The sequence below is a fragment of the Furipterus horrens genome, unplaced genomic scaffold (genome assembly GCF_987537825.1).
Source record: "Furipterus horrens unplaced genomic scaffold, mFurHor1.1.pri manual_scaffold_9, whole genome shotgun sequence".
Lineage (NCBI taxonomy): Eukaryota > Metazoa > Chordata > Mammalia > Chiroptera > Furipteridae > Furipterus > Furipterus horrens.
The window spans coordinates 49244186-49260392 of record NW_028327179.1 but is presented as its reverse complement, the minus strand read 5'-3'; the positions used below and the strand labels follow the sequence as shown (position 1 = coordinate 49260392).

The window sequence follows — 16207 nt, the reverse complement described above, 5'->3', positions numbered from 1 at the left end:
CTGATCCTGCTCCGCAGCTGCCCGCACCTGCCTGGGCGGGCACGATCAGAGCCTGAGCAAGTGGTCTGCGCTCCAGCCTGGCGCCCACTGGAGCTGGCCAGGGGTGTCTGTGCACGGTCTTCTGCGTGTTCAGTGGGCCCTCCCTGCACCTGTTGGGGCACTGATCTTATGTCTGTTGGGGCGTGTCCGAGGGGCACCTGGATGCGTGGCCCCACGCACCTGGGCCAGTAAATGAGGGCACTTCCCTATGCGCACCCGCGAGACCCAAGAGGAGGGGTGGGGAGTGGACTAGCACACTTCTGCTCCTGCGCTCCTCAAGAATGTCCTATCACCCCCAAACTTTCCACCCCTCTTCGCAGTTCACAAGAGAAATATATAAAGGAAAATCATGTTCTCACATGCACAGCAGTATGCTGTTTCTTGTCTTTCAGTCCCAATGCCACCTGGTCGAGTCCTGTCTCTGCCAGCGGGCAGAGATCCGCTCTCCTCCCGATTCCTCTCTGGGGAAGCCTGTGGTCACCAAAAAGACTTTGTGTACTTCCAGCCGCAGCTAGAGTAGCCACCCCAGTCAGAAATCCCGTCTTGTCCCTTTTTCCTCTAAACAGGTTGTTTTTCTCTAAACAGGTTGTTTTCAACTAAACAGGTTGTTACCAGATGGTTTTTCTCCAATCCAGCATTGCCAAGGCTTGACTCCTGCCAGTGTCTAGCTGCTCACTGAGATGTTCTGTCTGCAATTAGTCCAAACTACAAATGGGTCTTGGGAGCCTGATAGTGCAACCTCCCCTCACTCTTCTGCCACCTTCTCCCCCTTTGATTTTTAAATGCCACACCTGGGTGTGGGACCAGCTGATTCTGCTCTATGACCCTCCTACCAGTCTCCACGGGGTTTCTTATCTCCCTAGTTATAGAATTTCTGTTCAGGTAGATTTCAGGTGGTTCCAAATGCTGGCTGTTCTATAGTTTGGTTGTGATTTTGATGTGGTTGTTGGAGGTTTGGAGTACCGTATTTACTTATTCTGCCATATTGACCAAACTTCACATTAGATTTTGATGGTGGATTTTTTAAATCACTTTTGTGGTTGAATCTGAAGATTTTTGACTTTAAAAAGGAGTTCCTCATAATTAAAAAGAGTAGAAACCACTGATCTGAAGGATTACAATGATGTCTTCAATTTGACTATAAAGTACTCCTCACTTAATGCCAAACGCTGTTCAGGGACTCTTTCTTGTGTCATTTGTAACAAATTTTTTTTTAAAGGAGTAAAGGTAAACTGCATTTGGATTTGACTTTAGTACAATATTAACACTGAATAAATATACAGGGATATCTATAAAGTATGTATACGTAAAATCATCATATTATTTGACTCTGTAATAGTGCCGGAGGTCCACCTGTTGCTCAGTGAGACCATGCAGATCCAGAAACACTGACTCCATTTACTTCCCCAGGTTCTGTTGTGCGGTCTGCTTGTTACCTGTCCTCAGGATCCGCTGAGGTACTTAGAGAAAATGATCATCACTATAATGAAAAATGGCCTTGGAAGTCTTCTATGGTGAGTATTGTTTTGATTTGTGAGATATTTTGAAGGTAAAATGCTTATTGTATAGTATCAAAAAGGTCTTGCTAATGAATGCTTCCAATCCAAGATTGTTAAAATCCCTCCACCTGCTTTTAAGTCAGTAAGACTTTGATAGGAACAATTTGCTACTGGTTCTCAACTTGAGAAATATTTATAGGGTGTTCACCAATACTATGTGCTCTAGGGCAGGTTATTTCAAGTTGGGGATGAGGAAAGGGAGGCATGCCTTCTTGGGGAGCACAGCAAAATCTTGAGGGGGGTAGTTTGAAAAAGTTCTTCTGGTGACTCTGACATGCTTCTCCCAAGAAGATAAGGCTCTTCCTTCCCCTCCCTTACACTCCACCCAAAGAAACGGTGATTTATTTATGGAGCTAACTACTATAAAATGAAATTAATTTTTAACTGTTTTATGATTTTATTAAAGGGATATGTGCATTGATCCAGCAATGAAACCCAAAATTCGGAGATTATCTGAAACTTATTTGGAACACCTTTTTGGATTGGATGATCAGCTGGTAAGTATTAGTAATCAAGCATTCTAAAAAATATTTTTTAAGTTTTGGCGGAAGTTCTCAAGTACAGTTCAGATATTATGAGCAGTGTGAGATCAGACTGATTTTGCAGTTGGGGGCACTCCCAGAAGTGACAGTACATCACACACACACACACACACACACACACACACACACACATACAGCCACACTCATAGTAATCCCCCAAATTCCCAAGAAGCATTGAGACAGGCATTTTTCTTCTTCCTTCTGATAAAATCTTTATATTAAATTTCCCTTATCCCCCTTCCTGTCTTCTCTTGCATCTTTATAATGATAAAAATAGCATAAAGGATATTTTCTTTCCTTTCTAATCTGCTTCCTTCTGTATTCCATCCCTTTCATTCTCTCTGCCATCTGCCTAGGAATTATGCTCATAAAGATATGACCCAAACATTAATGATATCTAAGTTAAAAGCAAGGGCAATGGTTAATGAAAGGAACAACCAGCCCCAACAGCTGGTTTTGATCCTGTAAAAAGGTCAAGAAACTAATTCAGGGCATTGATGCTTTTAGAACAAAGACTGTGTATCTAAGAGAAGCTAAAACAACAAAACGCATGTGGGGAGAGAAATACTGACACAAATCATATGTGTGGGACCATGTGTGATACCCCCAGAATCCAGGCTGATGTCTCAGCACAGACAGGGCTGGGGAGTTGATGGTGAAGCTGGGCATTGATAAATGGAACCAAAGCAGCAGTCAAGGTGGGTGCCAAGAGCCAAGAATACCCTGAAACATCCTTTAGAAGGGTGGGTGGAGAGTAACACTGGATCTTAATCAGTGGTCTGCAGCAGAGTCAGAAATAGAGGGATAGGATATTTTTGCCAAGCCTGGGATGATTCTGAGGCACAGATATGCTGGGAAGAACACATGTCTTATCCGTGTTTATCTGTATCATGTGGTGCCTTAATGACTTCAGCAACCACAGACAGACCTTTGATTGACTGTGGAGTGCAGCTATCTGTAAACCAAGTTCCTGGAGATGTTTGACCTTAGGAGCTGAGGAGGAGACTGTGGGATGGGATTCTAGATCCTTCATCCTCACTTCTTACACCCTGGGATAGTTCTGCATTGAGTGTAATGTCACCTGAAAACAGCTGGGAAACCATTAGCTTATAAGATACAGAAATTGTTAAAAAAAAACTACTGATCTAGAGGGGTAAACCTCATTGTCAATATTTTGAAAGCAATATTATAAAATGCAATTAGATTGTGTCCAATGTTTAGGTAAATGCCTATAGATAATCTTTTAAAAATGCACAGAATTCCAACAGACATCATAGCTACTTCAAACATAAAGTTTTATTAAAAAGGAAATCTTAGAGCTATTTCACGATGTCGCTAATGCAAAGGACAAAACGTTGGAAACTGATCCTAACTTAGTATGACAATTCACCAAGGCTTAAGAAAGATGCCCACTTCATATCATAAGTTAGGAAAAATAGGAATGATAATAGATGTGACTTTGCGAAGTGTAAATCTCCAGGTGCCTTGGATGCTTAATTAGATGGCTTAACCTAGGTTGTATACAGATATTCATTTCTCCTTCAACCTCAGTGAAAATTGAAAAAAATTTTTTAAACAAAGAAATGACACTAATTTGCAATGTGTATAATATTTTAGCTTTCCTTTAAAATTTTTTCCCCTTTATAGAGTAATAACCGCCAGTAAGAGAGTTTTTAATGTTTTGAAGAAGCATTTTAAAGGCCACAATTATAATTTTTCCCATAGATTATTAATATTGCTTTGCATGGTTTCAACGTATAGTCATTTTTATGGTCTCACACTACACAGTATAGTATACAGCAAGGACTGCTTGTATGTGCCTATTTATAATTACATATTTGTTTCTACTTATGCAAACAGAGATGATTTACTACAGGAAACTGTAAGTCAAATAGTTGAAGAAAACTAGGAAATGTTCTCATAACAGTAGTTTAACTATGTGTTCCAAGATGAAAGAATCAACTATTGTAACGAGAAAACTAACTTTGCAGACTCGATTCTTATTTCTTAGGAAACGAAATATCCAGATGAGCCCAATAATGGCAGAAAGAAAAGGCATTTATAACATTAAAAAATCTTTTTATTATGATAAATTTTAAGCATAACACAAAAACAGAGAGAATGCCATACAGCTTCAAAACCAACATTTTGCCAGTCTTGTTAATTATTTTCCCCTTACCCTTTTTTGCTGAAGGAAAGCAAATTGCAGGAATTGTATTATTTTACCAGTAAATACTTCAGTGTGTATTCTAATAGCTGGTTTGGCTCAGTGGATTGAGCGTCGGCCTGCGAGCTAAGTGTCGCTGGTTCGATCTTCCAGTCAGGGCACATCAGAGAAGGAAAACTCTGATTCCAAAAAACCTCCGCTGCCTTGCGGCATACCTCTTCAGGGGAAAGGCTAAGGGAGTAAACCCCGACAGAAAATCCGGAGCCGGAGTCCCTAAGGCGGTTTGACGTTGTAGTCAACACCGGCAACTCCTGCGGCGCACCTGAAGCCAAGCTGTATTGACTCCGTCTTTCCCTTGGACCCTTCAGCTGCGAAGAGGGGGGGGTCTGCTGCATGGGCAACAGCAGACCCTCCATATCACTCTGCGGCTCTGTAGCTTCAGCTTCACTGGAGAGGACACTGCAGCGACATCGCAAGATGTCGATTCAACACGGGAGGAGACAGATACCGTGTCACTCCCGAGTCGGACTGCACAACCATTCTCGGCGGTGCAGATAGACTCTTAAGAAGCTACACCATCGTCTCTCGAGACGGACGGCTGCCGACGACGACGATTCTAATAGGAAGTGAGATTTTTAGAGAATGTACCACAGTGCCATTGTCTATGTAATAAAATTGGCAATAATTTCTGAATACACCCTAGTGATAACTATATTCAGATATATAAATTCATATTCATTCCACATTCAGGTTTCCCAAATTGTCTCCAAAATGCCTTTTTATTTATGGCTCTAAGTCAAAACCCATCCACGGTCCACATAGTGGCTTGGCTGGTATGCATCTAATGTCTCTTATAATCTACAATAATTTTTCTTTCTTATTTTCCCCCTGTTACTTACATATTAAAGAAAACATATAATTTGTTATGTAAAATATCCCACATTCTTATTGTTTCCTCTGGTGTCATTTCATTTGTTCTGTTTCTTTTATTTCCTGCAAGTTGTAGTTAGACCTACAAACTCAGTATTTGAGTTCTTTTTTGCCCCCTTTTTTTCTCTTGGTGACAAGAATACTGCATAGGCAGTATTGTGTTCCTAGTGCATAACATCAGGAGTCTGACCCACTTTTTTTTTTTTTTCAGATTTAATGTGTTTTATTGATTAAAATATTACATTTGTGCCAATTTCCCTTCCCTCTGCTCCCCTCCACCCGGTGGCCCCCCTCCCTCCAGTTGTCCCCCCCTTTTAGATTATGTCCATTAGTTGTGCATACAGTTCCTCCCAACCTCTCTCCGTCTATTCCATTCCCTCCTACCTTGATCCCCAATTCCTATATCATCTCCCTCCCTTTCCCCATTCCCCCTCCCTGTTGACCTCCCCCCAATATGCTTCCCGTACCCACAGTTCCTCTTCCACTCTCGTTGCCTATTTAGTTTGCCTTTGTTTCATCTCCCTAGCTTCTGTTTTTTTTTTAAACCAGTCCCTTTAACATCTCATATAACAGTGGTTTGGATCTAATGAACTCTTTCAGTTTTATTTTGTCCTGGAAACACTTTCTCTGTCCTTCTATTCTGAATGACAATTTCGCTGGGTAGAGTATTCGTGGTTGTAGGTTTTGGATTTTCATTACTTTGAATATTTCTTGCCAGTCTCTTCTTGCCTGTAGGGTTTCCCTTGAGAAGTCAGCTGATAGTCTAATTGGGACCCCTTTGTACATAATTCTTTTCTTCTCTCTTGCTGCTTTTAAGATTCTCTCTTTATCTTTAACTTTTGACATTTTGATTATAATGTGTCTTGGAGTGGTTCTCCCTGGGTCCAGTCTCTTGGGAACTCTCCTTGCTTCCTGGACCTGCAAGTCTATTCCCTTCCCCAAGTCTGGGAAGTTCTCCTTTATTATATTTTCACTCAATTTTTCAAGTTCTAGTTCATCTTCCTCATTCTCTGGCAAACCAATGATTCTTATGTTGGGCCTTTTATAGCTGTCCCAGAGGTTTCTGATCCTTTCATTGTTGCTTCCCATTTCCTCTCTCTGCATTGGTTGACTGCTTGTTCCTTCTCCATATTCCAGTTTGTTGAAATGAACTCTGGATTTTATTTCCTTTCCTTCTGTCTCGTATGCGGTTTTGTTCCTTTTGTTATGAAAGTTTTTCGCTTCTTTCATATCTTTTTCCTGCTCTTTTGTGAATTCTGTAAGCCATCTGTTAACAATGGCCCAGAACTGAGCCTCTGACAGGTTTCTTATCTGTTCATCTGTCAGGTTCTCTATCTGCTGTCTGGTGAGTTGTGTCACCAGGATTTCTATAGTTGTCTGCCTCATTTTGACAGATGCGTTTTGTTTTCTTGGGCCGGCTGTAGGGGGGGCAGTGCCTGTGTACGCGTCACAAATCAGCGACCGGCCGGCGCCTGCCTGTTCGGGACCTATTTCGCAGCCCTGTGGTGCTTTCTGTGGGGGCGGGGGTCCAAGATGGATTCACACAGTTATTCAGCTAGGAGACCGGGATCCGTCCTCCCGCCCCCCTGGGCCTCACTGTTCAAGGCGATGCAGCGGCCGCTCTCCCCAGCGCCGGAGTCGCGCACCGCCAGGGGCTTGACGGATCCGGGATTCCTCGACGCCCGCCGTTGTCCAGGTGCCACCGCAAACAGCACTGCCCTCTTTAACTCTTACCTGCCCAAATGGCACCGCTGGTTTATAACTTCATATGTTGGACTTCCGTGTAGTTTTATTTTCTGGAATTTCTAGTTATCCTTTGTTTTGAAGTAGTTGTATTCCTCTCTAGTTGTAGAGGGAGACCTAGCATGTCCGTCTAAGCCTCCATCTTGGCCGGAAGTCCTGACCCACTTTTAATGAATCTTGATATCTATAGACATGAACATAATTGCTTATTTAGTTTTATCCTAGAATGCACACATAATGGTTTCAGAATAACAATACCTTAAGACTACTAACAATCAAACTACTGAATACAGGTCAAGAAAATCATGCAATTCTTTTTACCTTTAAGATTGCAAATTAGTATACTTTCTATCAGGTATTTTCAGTAAAATAATATATTTTTTGTTACCTAAATTAATTGGTTTTTGTTTGTTTGTTTGTTTGTTTCGATGGTCATCTTTCCCTCCTTTCAATTATGTATAACATTATGTGGCAGCAAAATCAAAACAATAAAATGAGGAGTATCCAGAGAAATATTACTTGTATTTCTGCCTTTTAATGCTCTGTATTCCCTCCCTTCACTAGGTAATCAATTTTAGTAGTTTTTACTTTATTTCTTTCCATCGTTTCTTTTTGAAAAATACTAGCAAATATTCTGTATTCTCCCCTCTACGATGTCTTACACAGAAGTAGCAGCCTCCTGCTTGTTGCTTTTCTCAGTATGTCAAAGAGATCACTCCCTTATGTGACTTAAAATAATGTTAACACAGGGAGCATTGTGTAACTAAACCCTAAAATCTAAATGGAAAATGTCGACTTGAAATGTCTTACTGATGTTACAAACAAAGCTGAACTGTGAGCAGGAAACTTATGACTCCATGGACTTGGGTTTTAATCATTTGGGAGAATCAGACAGATCCTGTGCCCCAAATAAGAATCAATTGGTTGATAACTACATCCAATATCCTTGGTGGTTCGCAAAATCATTACTTTTCTTTTGAGGTTGAGTTGATTATTATTTCCTGAGAAGGCATCAAAGTAAGTATTACTGAAACCTGGAAGGAATACAAATAATGAAGTGTATAAATTATGAAGATATGAACTAGATTCATGTTGTTTACCTTAGGATAAATTTAAGTGTAAAGTAAGTAATAATAGTTAATGATATGGTATTTATGTATGTTTATTTGCTATGTATGACATTTGAGAGTTCTAAACAACATATTTGTAAATTTTAAATTTATATTTAAATTGTTTCAGGGACTGTATTTAATAAATTTGTAATAGACATTTACATGTTTAAGAAAAAACAGTTTTTGAAATTGTATTTATTTAAATATGTTTATTAAATATAGCACCAACATACAAATAGCAGTGAGTGTTTCTCTCCATGCAAAAAGCCCATTGGGCAGTAAAGTCTTTTTAAATAATTTGCAGAAGATAAAAAAATAAGGGACCAATTCATCATGAAAAATTCAATCCTTGATACCATGCCATGGTACTGTGTTACAGATACCATTCACTTCTGAATTAAAGACATGGTTTCTTTTTACTGTTGTTATGTATTATCTGTAAACTTTACAGCCTATGAAAACTAAAGGTTCAGAGTTGGGAGGGATTTAAATTAGACTATGCTTTTAACACATGTTTATAAACCCTGTCTTAGTCTGTTCAGGATGTTATCTTGAAAATACCATACACTAAGTGGTTATAAACAACAGAAATTTATTTCCCATTATTCTGGAGGTTGGGAAGCCCAAGATGAAGGTGCTGGAAAATTTGGTATCTGGTGAGGCTGCTTCGTGGTTCATAAACTGCAATTTTCTTGCTATAAGCTCACAGGGCAGAAGGGCGAGGAACCTCTCTGGGGTCTCTTTTATAAAGGCACTATGTCCATTCATGAGGGCTCCACCCTTCCATCCTCATCACCTCCCAAGAACCCCACCTCCAAATACCATCACACTGGGGATTAGGTTTCAATATATGAATTTTGGGAGACATATTCAGTTTATAACAAACCTTATATCTTTTGCTAGTATTATTCTAGAATGATAATATGTGGGATATTAATGAAGTTCATGAATGAAGTAAAGTCATGCTGTTTTAAAATATGGTGAGATATCTTGAGACAATTGAATATATAATTTCTTGATTTAAGGGTTAACTGAGCAGAAAAAGGAATTGCCCACCAGAAGAAAAATTGTTAGGACATGCTGAAATTCCAAAATTATAATATGAAATTGATGATTTACATTTATTTTTTTATCCTGGAATGTAAAGCTCTTTTTAACTAAACTATAGTTGACATAAGCCCTGGCTGGTTTAGCTCAGTGGATTGAGCGTCGGCCTGCGAGCTAAGTGTCGCTGGTTCGATCTTCCAGTCAGGGTACATCAGAGAAGGAAAACTCTGACTCCAAAAAACCTCCGCTGCCTTGCGGCATACCTCTTCTGGGGAAAGGCTAAGGGAGTAAACCCCGACAGAAAATCCGGAGCCGGAGTCCCTAAGGCGGTTTGACGTTGTAGTCAACACCGGCAACTCCTGCGGTGCACCTGAAGCCAAGCTGTATCGACTCCGTCTTTCCCTTGGACCCTTCAGCTGCGAAGAGAGGGGGGTTCTGCTGCATGGGCAACAGCAGACCCTCCATATCACCCTGCCCAGGCTCTGTAGCTTCAGCTCCACTGGAGAGGACACTCCAGCATCATCGCAAGATGTCGATTCAACACGGGAGGAGACAGATGCCGTGTCACTCCCAAGTCGGACTGCACAGCCATTCTCGGCGGTGCAGATAGACACTTAAGAAGCTACACTATCGTCTCTCGAGACGGACGGCTGCCGACGACGACGAGTTGACATAAAATATTATATTAACTTCAGGTGTACAACATATTGATTTGACATTTTATACCATGATCACTATGAAAAGTCCAGTGTCCATCTGTCAACAAAGTTATTGTGTGTTTATTGGCTGTATTTCCTCTGCTGTATTTTATGTCCCCATGACATATTTATGTTATAAGTTTGTACCTGTTAATTCCCTTCACCTTTCTGGCCATCTTCTCACCCCTCTGGCAACTATCAGTTTTTCTGTATCTATGGATCTATTTTTTTGTTTGTTCATTTGTATAGTTTTTTTAGATTCCTCATATAAGTGAAATGATACAGTATTTGTCTCAGTCTTATTTCACTTAACATAATACCCTCTAGGTCTATCCATGTTGTTGCAAGTGGCAAGAATTCATTTTTTTTCATGGTTGAGTAATATTCCACTATGTGTGGGCATGCATGCGCACACACACACATATTCATTTCTTCTTTATCCTTACTTCTACTGATGAACACCTAGGGTGCTTTCATATCATGGCTATTGTGAATAATGCAGTGAACATAGGGGTGCATATATATATTTTTGAATTAATGTTTTGTTTTCTTCAGATAAGTGCTCAGAAGTGGAATTGATGGGTCCTTCTTTGTCTCTTGTTGCAGCCTTTATTTTAAAGTCTATTTCATCTTCAACAAGTATTGCTGTCCCAGATTTTCTTAAATTTCCATTTCTGTGAAATATATTTTTCTATCCCTTTACTTTCAGTCTATGTATGTGTCTTTTGATCTGAAGTGAATCTCATAAAGGCAGCATATGTAAGGGTCTTGTTTTTTAATCCATTCAGTTATCCTGTGTCTTTTGAGTGAAGCACTTGCTCCATTTACATTTAAAGTAATTATTGATAGGTATGTACTTATTGTTTTTTAAATTGTTTTAATATTAGATTTATAAGTGGTTGGTCTACTACCTTTATTATATGTTTGTCTTTCCTATTGAGACTTTTAAAAATATATATTTTATTATTTATAGTTTTGGTCTTTTCTTTTCCACCTAAAGAATTCCCTTTAACATTTCTTGTAATGCCACTTTAGTGGTGATGAAAGATCTACCTTTATTTTTCATTTCAGTCTTACCAGATTTCTAATATTATGCTAGATACCTTAAATATTATAGAAGTAAACTTTTTCCTATAGGTATTATTTAAATATATCAATTTTGTCATATATAATAAATACAGTGTCTTACAAAGTTAAAAATTAATGGGACTAATTACTACTGACATTAAAAAATCATAAATTTGAAATCTAAAATATTCCCCTTAGCCCAAACTAAGTATAGTGGGCAAAAGGGTTTTGGACAGGTGTGACATGCCTTGCACACCTTCCTCCAAAGAAGCCTTTTTTTTCCCTAATGTGGGACATTGAAAAGTAATCTCTGCCTTTTATCATCTAGTGGTTATGGTTTTAATGATGCCTTTTAACCCTGTTGCCAAATCTGTTGCCCCCAGAATACAACAAGGATGTCAGCTTGTTAAACCAAGCATGTCGTTGCCTGGGGACAGCCAACTGACCTAGAGTCTGCAAGATCCTTCCCCATGTGGGAAGGTCACCCTCCTCTCCACACCCCCACTCTTATTAGGGATTTCTGGACCCAAGGGTAGGTAGAATGATGACCATGTCCAGCTTGAAGCAGCTAGAGGAGTATGAGACCTTCACTCATTGTCCTTTATAAGATTGAAAAGGGTCTTAAGTCTGAGAGGGAGGAATTGTTACAGAGCAGGGGTCCCCCAAATAAATAAATAAACCATAAATTTGTATCTGTAAATGAGCATTCATGATTTTTAATTATATTTCATTATATTTTCACTTATGACAAAATTTTCCCAGGTTTCACCAGCCTAGGATACAAGTAGGACAGTATTGATAGTAACATTCTAAATTTCACTTCCTCTAGCCCCTAGCTTCACAATACAGCAGATTGGGTTCCCCTTAATATTCCAATCAGTTGTTTCTGGGAATCCCAAAGCTGTCCCATGTGAATTCAAGAATTCCTCTTTAGTTTCTCTGTCCCAAACCATGAAGCCATCTGAGGGTGGAGCTTCACACTGCTGCTCTAGACTCCCAAGAGCTTCAGTGTCTAACTAAGTGGTGCTCCAGGTTTCTTCAACCACAAAGCCTTAAGGTGCCAAAATAGTGCTCCTTTCTCTGGACTCTTCTATGCTCAAACCTTACCCAGTGATCACTCTAACAAAGAAAGTTTTCTGAAGACATCCAAGTCAGATGTCTTCATTAGACAGTGGTCAGATGGCAGTTATTTAATTCAATCCATCCATACGTATTTCTTGAGCTCCTACTCTGTGCTGTGCACTGACAGATGGAATAAAAAAGTCAGAGAATATTTTCCAGTCACAAGCAGTTAACCAATATACAATGGCTGTGGAGAGTAGAAAGCATGCTGCTGGAGCATCAGTGTGAAAAACTTGAGCACTGGGAGTAAAAACATGTTGCCCTGTGTACTGGCATGTGACTGGTGCTTAGACTGGCCAGAGGTGCTGCTGAGCTGCCTTGGAGCTGACACATGCTCAACCACAAGCCAGGGATGGGGCATGACTGTCCTGGAGCATTGTTTCAGGCCAGTCCCTTGGAGATGTTCTCTTAAAGTACTTTTTCCAATGGAGAAAACAAGAGGATGCCAACAGTGAGGGGAAATTGTGGTTATTTTAATTGTATTAGTTTTTTTTTTAACTTGGTGAACAATATATGTAAAATTAAAACAAGAATTTGGGGAAAGAAGTATTAAAAGAAGGGAATATTACAATTACAAACTCAACAATAGACTAGAAATAATACTTTTATGCTGATTTAAAGAGATGATCATTAGAAAATCAAGTTCAAGTGGCTGAATTATAACTTTCTTTTCTGTCATTATTTTCATAATATTTTAAAATATTTATTTGACTGTATAATATATTCATATTTTATGAACTATGTCATTTAGTGTAGGTATTTATTTGCACATTCCAGGTTATATCTTCTGAAAAGAAGTTTAGGCTTAAGAAATTGAGGGACCAATAACAGAGCTGAAAAACAGAAATATAGGTGAAATTGCCTTTGCCTCTGCCACCTCATTACATTTTTGGTATCTGCAATACTCTTACTTTACTTACCTGGATTCCTCTCCCAACCTCACCCCCCAAACCAGAATTTAGCATAGTTTAGTAAAGAATGACTTTAGTGATTTATGTTCTCCCTCACCACAGAATAATTTGCATATAATCTCCATCAACAGTGAGTATTTCCAAATGTCTTTGAACATGAAGCAGTCTATAAGGGGGCACAAGGGCCTTTGTTGTATGCATGAAATAAATCCATGATTACTACCAAAGATTACAATGTGCAAAGATGAAAAAGGGTTGACTTCAAAAAATAGAATTCAGAATTTGGGGCAGGTGGAATAGATTTGAACGAAACATCTCTACATCAAATAGATGTAAACATATGTTTGTGTTTTCATATGGTAAAAGAAGGTGGCAATACCATAAGAGAAAATATACATGATTAGTACATTACAGTAGCCATGTACATGTAATAAATGTGTTAATATATTAAAGAATGGATAGGAGGTACAGACAATTTTAGCAATTCTTAGCCATACCCACATATTAATGCGTATTATTATGAAGAGTTACAAGTGATAAATTTGCATCTTTTTCAGCATATTTCTCAGTTTAGACTTTTTAATTTAATTTATTTTTATTATTGTTCTATTACAGTTGTCCCAATTTCCCCCCTGTTGCTCTCCACTGCCCCGCTGCCCCAGTATACCCCCACTCTGTTGTCCATTTCCATGGGTCATTTATACATGTTCCTTGATTAGACCCTTCCCCTTCTGTCCCCCACTTCTTCTCCCCTCTCTCTCCCCCCTCCTCTCCGGTCACTGTCAATCTGTTCTTTGCTTCCCTGCCTCTGGTTTGGTTTTGCTCATTTGTTTGTTTTGTTCATTAGGTTCCTGTTACAGGTGAGATCATATTTATGTGGTTTTCTATTTCCATTTGATAACTGAATGATTTCTGTATGCTTTTTTTTTTAAAGAAAAATATCATCTTATACTCTTGAGAAGGCAAAATCATTCAATTTAATAATGACACAGTGACCAGCAGACCCACAACTCTACAATCCTATCAATACAGCTGATAATAATAATGCCAAATTCCGGCCAAGATGGAAACCTAGACAGACACTGTGTCTCCCTCCACAACTAAAAAGTGATAATACAACTACCTCAAAACTAGAGACAAGCAGAAGTTCCAGAAAACTGAGCTGCATGTAAATCCAACAAACAAAAAAATAAAGAAGAAATACTCATCCAGACAGGCAGGAGGGGTGGAGCCGGGGCGGAAGGACACGATGTGGTGGCTGCAGTAGTGGCAGCAGCAGGTCAGCAGAAAGCCTGGTCACACCTTTTAAAAACTAGGGAGGGACACCTGGGGAGTGCTCCCAGCACCGCACCAGACCACGCAGCTCATGGTCCCAGCGCCAGGGAAAATAAAACCACATTGCTTCTGACTGTACAAACCAGTGGGAATTGGGGCAGAGGCAGGAAAAACTGCCTGTCTCTCAGTAGAGTCTGCTTGTTTAAAGGACCCCCGTGATCCCCCATGGTCCTAGAACATCCACAGACCCACCCACTCTTGGAACAACAGCCAGCAAAACAGCTAGAGAGGCGCCGGTCCCACACAAAAGTGGGAGAGGTGCCTGAAAAAGGGGCGAGTGCTGAGCAAGTGGCATTGTTCCCTCTGAGACCCCTCCCCCACATACAATGCCACAACGTGGTGAAATGGGTCGTCCTGTACTGATGAATACCTAAGGCTCCGCCCCTTACAATATAACAGGAGAAACAGCTCTACCTAAGACACAGAGGCAAACAAACACAGGAGACTGTCAAAATGGGGAGACAGAGAAGTATGGCCCAAAAGAGGGAACAAATCAAGGTTCCAGTGGGAGAACTAAGTGATGAGGAGATAACCAATCTAACAAATGAGGAGATAGCCAAACCAATAGATGCAGAGTTTATCACTGGTGATAAAGATGCTCACAGGCTTGACAAATATGCTTATGTATGGCAGATGCATAAGGGAAGAAGCAAAGATTATGCTAAATGAAACAAAGGAAAATCCACACAAAACCAGTGGTGAAGGAAAGGAAACTGGGGTTCAAATAAATGATTTGGAACATAAGGAAGAAAAAAACAGTCAACCAGTACAGAATGAAGAAGCAAGAATTGAAAAAAAAAATGAGGAGAGGCATAGAACCTCTGCAACAACTTTAAACATGCCAACATGTGAATCATAGGGGTGCCAGAAGGAAAAGAGGAAGAACAAGAAATTGAAAGCTTATGTGAAGAAATAATGAAGGAAAACTTCCCAAATCTGGCAAAGGAAATAGACATACAAGTCCAGGAAGCACAGAGAGTCCCAAATAAGCTAGACTCAAAGAGGACCACATGAAGACATATCATAATTAAAATGCCAAAGGTTCAAGATAAAAAGAAAATCTGGAAAGCAACAAGAGAAAAGCAGAGAGTTACCTACAAAGGGGTGCCTATAAGACTATCAGCTAACTTCTCAAAAGAAACTTGGCAAGCAAGAAGGGACTGGCATGAAGTATTCCATGTGATGAAAAGCAAGGACCCACAACCGAGATTACTCTGTCCAGAAAAGCTATCATTTGGAATGGAAGGGCAGATGAAGTGCTTCCCAGACAAGATAAAGCTAAAGGAGTTCATCATCACCAAGACATTATTATATGAAATGTCAAAGGGATTTACTTAAGAAAAAGAAGATCAAAATTATGGATATTAAAATGACAACACACTCAGAACTATCAACAACTGAATCTAAAAAATAAGAACAAAACCCAGCTAAGCAAACCAGAATAGGAACAGAATCATAGGTATGGGGATCATTTGGAGGGTTATCAGCTGGAAGGGGAGAGGGAGAAATGGGGAAATGGTGCAGGGATTAAGAAGCATAATTATTTGGTACAAGATAGACAGCGGGAAGTTAGAATAATATAGGGAAGGGTGAAGCCAAAGAACTTATATGTATGACCCATGGACATGAACAAAGGGGGGTGGGATTGCTAGAGGGAAGGGGGGTACTGAGCGGAGGGGAGCAAAGGGAAAAAAATTGGGACTACTGTAACAAAATAATCAATAAAGTATACTTAAAAATGTATTATTTTGCAAAAAATAAAAATAATAATAGTGCCATTGTACTTACCTTAAGATGCCTTAAAGTAAGTGCGATAAAATGGGAAAATTTTAAGCTCCAATTTTAACTTAAAAAAAAAAAGGTAATAGACACACACAATGAAATTCCAAATTATATAAATTATGTATAATTCTTCCAGTCTGTTTCTGTCTCCT

The 16207-nt window shown here is 39.6% G+C and overlaps 1 protein-coding gene across 1 annotated transcript in view; it reads left to right on the top strand.

Moving 5' to 3' along the window:
* The window catches only part of FBXL13 (F-box and leucine rich repeat protein 13), a 311775-nt gene that overhangs the window by 19065 nt on the left and 276503 nt on the right, over positions 1 to 16207 (top strand). Inside the window, 2 exon segments of the mRNA XM_090286732.1 lie at positions 1450 to 1553; positions 2005 to 2095. Coding sequence (XP_090142858.1) covers positions 1450 to 1553; positions 2005 to 2095 — 195 coding nt within the window.